We start from the raw sequence: 4,068 nt of genomic DNA, 5'->3' as shown, positions 1-4,068 counted from the left end.
CTACGCTATTGAACTACTGCTTTGTGAGTTACACCAATTTCAAGTGGAGAAAGTTGAAAAGGTTAAAGCTACATGAACTGCTTCTCATTTATTCATTGGTGTCAATTCAAAACAAGACTGGCAGCAGGAAGATATATAAACAGTAATGCTGGAATCACATGGTAATATTACGATGATGGGGTGATTAAATTATTGAACTAAACAACAATATCCATGGCAATGTTACATAGGCATAAATCATGATAGACCGGCTAAAGCAGAGCTCAAGCCGAGCAATGAGCTACATATCATAGCACAATAAGCTAGTTTTCTATAAATTAGCATCAAAGGGTGGAAGCATATCACCAAATACATCTCACTTTAGTTACAGCAACTTTCAGCAGCAGAGAAAGTTGAAAAGGTTAAAGCTACATGAACTACTTCTCATTTACTCATTGGTGACAGTTCAAAACAATACAAGCAGCAGGAAGATATATAAAGAGTAATGCTGGAACCACATGGTATTATTGCGATGACAAGATAATTAAATTATTTGAACGAAACAACAATATCCGTAGTGACGTTACATAGGCATAAATCATGATAGGCGGGCTAAAGCTGGGCTCAAGCTGAGCAATGAGCTACAGAAGCATAGCACGGTACGATAGCTTTCTATACATAGCGGCAGAGGGCGGAAGCATGTCGCTGAAATAGAGAGATCTCACCCACTTCAGTGCCCTGCCGCGGTAGTAGCATCCTCGATGATCAACCTGAGCCTCCGGCTCAACACATCGAGCTCGTCAATCCTCTGCTGCCTCCACCGCTTGGCAAGTTCGGTTTCCTCTGCGTTTGCATCGCAGGTTGCTCCTTCGGCCTTGGCCTCCCTCATACACTCCTCGAAGATATCCAGCACGGCGCTCGCCACGCGGTGGTCGTTGCTGCGTGGCGGCACTACCTTGCAGTTTTTGTTGTCTGCAACCATGTTGTGGTTGTTGTTTGCAAAAGTATTTGGGGCAACGGTTGCAGGTCCATTGTGTGCGATGTTGGTGAAAGCAGGAACGGCTTGATTGTCTGTAAAAGCAGCGACGGTCTCGCCGGGTTGAGACATGGCAACCCCATCGAGGCTGGGGTCAGCTGCAAGAGGAGCAGCTTGGTGGTCAAAATAGGGAAGGTTGTTGTGGCCGCTCTCCTGCTCGAGGTACATGCCGTCCTCCTCCGGGAAGGGAGCGGCGGCGGAGGAGGTAATCCCCCCGTTGTAGCTACTATCCCCGGAGGGGGCCGGGAGCGGCGCGAGCCCGGAGGGGGCCGGGTTGGCGCGGCGTCGCTTGTTGGCGCTGTCGGGGCCGGCGAAGGGGGAGTTTGCGGCGTAGGCGGGGTCCCAGAGGCGGGAGCAGAGGTGGAGCACGTCGCGGTCGTGCGGTGCGAGGCGGGCGGGGTCGAGGCCGTTGGCGACGCGGGCGGCGACGGCGCGGTGCTTGTTCTTGAGGCGGCGCAGCTTCTCGGAGAGCTGGGAGCGGGTGTAGGGCTGCGGCATGGACTCGGAGAACTGGTCGTAGAAGACGTTGAGGTCGCGCGGGAAGGCGAGGCCCTGGCCCTGCGCGCCGCAGCCGAGCAGGCCCTGCAGGAAGCGCAGCTCGTCGGTCTCGGACCAGATGCGCTGGAACTTGAAGGCGGGGTTGGCGCCGGAGGAGGAGGTCGGGGAGGCGGAGGGGCGCGGCGGGGAGCGGCGCTTGATGGGCAGCTTCCGCGCGGCGGTGGAGGCGGTGGGGGGCGGGGGCGGGGTCGTGGAGTCGTCTCCCGGGAGCGGGAGCGGTGCGGTCGGGGTGTGGATCTGGTTAGGGTTGGACGGGGCGGGGAGTGGGAGGGTCTGGTCCGAGGCCATGGATGGATGGATCGAGCTGAGACGATGCGTGGGGATCGATCTGGATTGGGTCGCGGCGCGGCCGGACGGGAGAGGGTTGGTTGGGACTTGGGGGGAGGTGCCGTGCGAGCGAGCTGAGGTTGGAGACGGCTAGACCTAGACGAGTAGTAGACGGGACGGTATCAGGTCTCACATCGCGTTCGCGTGCGTGGCTGTGGCTGTGGCCTGTGGGGATTGGATGCTTGCGCAGCGCAGCTAGGCGATTTGCACAAAAATAACCCAAAAGTGAAAGAAAAGCACAGAATGACCCTCCGGCGAAACTATTTCACCAATCTAACCCTTTTGTGTGGCGTCCGTGGAGGGGCGCCACACATGCCCATGTGGCTCCCCTCCTGCCGGCGCCACTGACCCAGCCGACGTGGCCCCCTCGCCGCTGAGCTGGTGCGCCCATCCGACGTGGTAGCATGTGTGGCGCCCCTCCCAACGGCGCCACACATGCCAACTTATATCAAGTTTTGGGTCGAAAACATCCAGGGGCTCCGGAACCTCTGGGACTTAGCCGTTTTGCGAGGCTCGATGTGTGGCGCCGACTCCACTGGCGCCACACTAGCATATGTGGCGCCGATGCCACGGGCGCCACACATAGAGGCTCGCGAAAACGGCTAAGGACTTATCGTCCGGAGCCCCCTGGATGTTTTCGACCCAATGTTGATATAAGTTGGCATGTGTGGCGCCGATGCCACGGGCGCCACACAAGCACTTCTGGCGCCAGTTGGAAGGGCGCCACACATTGACTTTTGTTAAAAACATGAAAAATCCTACCAAACTCCAACCGTTACGAGTACAACATTGGACACAACAAGTAGCAATTTCATGACATACACATATAACACTTCATAGGTCACATTGGAGCACGTAGATTCAAATAACAAGTAGCATTACAGACCATGGTTCGACATGACATAGGGTTCACAAATCGATACTTATGAATATAGAGTTCACAACAACACGTGGGCACATCCTAGTAGCGTCCTCGACGTGCCGTCCTCGCGGGCTGCTTCCGGACGGCCATCCTCTTCGTCCGTCCGCCGTGGCTGCTCCCTGCTGCTCTGCTCCTGCTCCTCCTCCTCCTCCTCCTCCTCATCCTCCTCCTCCTCCTCTCGAAGAGAACGGCTCGTCGTTCCTCATCCTCGACATATCCGATCTCCGCCGCGCCCCTCATCCTCCTCGGTGACAACCTTCTTTCCTCGGCTGACATAATCTTCCGGAGTGTACCGGTTTGGACCCTTGCCCCTTGGCTTCAACTGGTAAGCTGACCGTGCGGCTTGCTTGGAGGTACGCTTTGGAAGTATGGCTTGACTCAGAATTAGCTCGTCCTCAGGAATCTTCACAAACACGAACACATGAGATTACAAAGTTGAAATTAGGAAGAACATGTTTGACAGCAACAAAATAGTCCATACCTCCCGCTCTTCTGAAGAGGAAGATGTAGCGATTTCGGCTTCCCGGCAACCTAGCAAGTCAAGCTAACCGCCGCATCTTTCGTGCAGTGTTCTGCGTCATCCCGTTCATGGTTACAAATCCACCACATCATAGTATCGTACATTCAAAGTTGGTGATCATACCTTAATGAAATACCGCAACGGTCGGACAGGCTTGTCATCTCTCCCGCTCTGCTCCCACATAACCTCGCACTCCTCAGCTGTTTTTTTGATCTCCTTCCGCTGTGACAAATATAGCATACACAATTGAAGCGTTCACATGGCAATGTAGATGATGTACTAGTTAGTGAGAGAATAGAATACCACGAAGTTCAGCTCGGAAGCAATAGAAGTCGATCTCCCTCTGCGAGCAAATCTGTCGTCTTTGGCTTTGCCCAACCTCATCGAATCGGATGGGGTCGTCCAAGATCTCCTCAGGATACGCGTGCTTAACTAACTCGATACGCGTGTTCTCATGGAACCACTCGAGGTAGTTGTTGAAAGCGGCGAAGTTGTGAGGCACAATCTGCTCAGGGCCAGCATTCCGTGCCGCTTCCAAACACTATTGGAACGCTGCGATGTGGCCGCTATGATGGACTGGCCAATTTGTGATCTTCCTCTGCCGCTGCCTATCAAGCCTGCAAGAATCAACAAGTTAGTCTGTACCTCTTCTATCAAGAATCTTCCATCGCATGATTCCAGAAGTTTACCTATGAAGCGCCTTGTCCGTGTCTTGCCACACTGGTG

At 54.4% G+C, this 4,068-nt stretch overlaps 1 protein-coding gene across 1 annotated transcript; it reads right to left on the bottom strand.

Moving 5' to 3' along the window:
- Positions 1–503: 503 nt before the first annotated feature.
- LOC127293220 (uncharacterized) lies at positions 504–2,019 on the bottom strand. Its single transcript, XM_051322798.2, has one exon. The coding sequence runs from the start codon at positions 1,859–1,861 to the stop codon at positions 710–712; it is 1,152 nt and encodes a 383-aa protein (XP_051178758.1). The 5' UTR covers positions 1,862–2,019; the 3' UTR covers positions 504–709.
- Positions 2,020–4,068: the final 2,049 nt, after the last annotated feature.

This window comes from Lolium perenne, chromosome 4, assembly GCF_019359855.2.
Source record: "Lolium perenne isolate Kyuss_39 chromosome 4, Kyuss_2.0, whole genome shotgun sequence".
Classification (NCBI taxonomy): Eukaryota; Viridiplantae; Streptophyta; class Magnoliopsida; order Poales; family Poaceae; genus Lolium; species Lolium perenne.
Note: the sequence above shows the minus strand (reverse complement) of the source record. Positions and strands in the feature narration are given on the sequence as shown.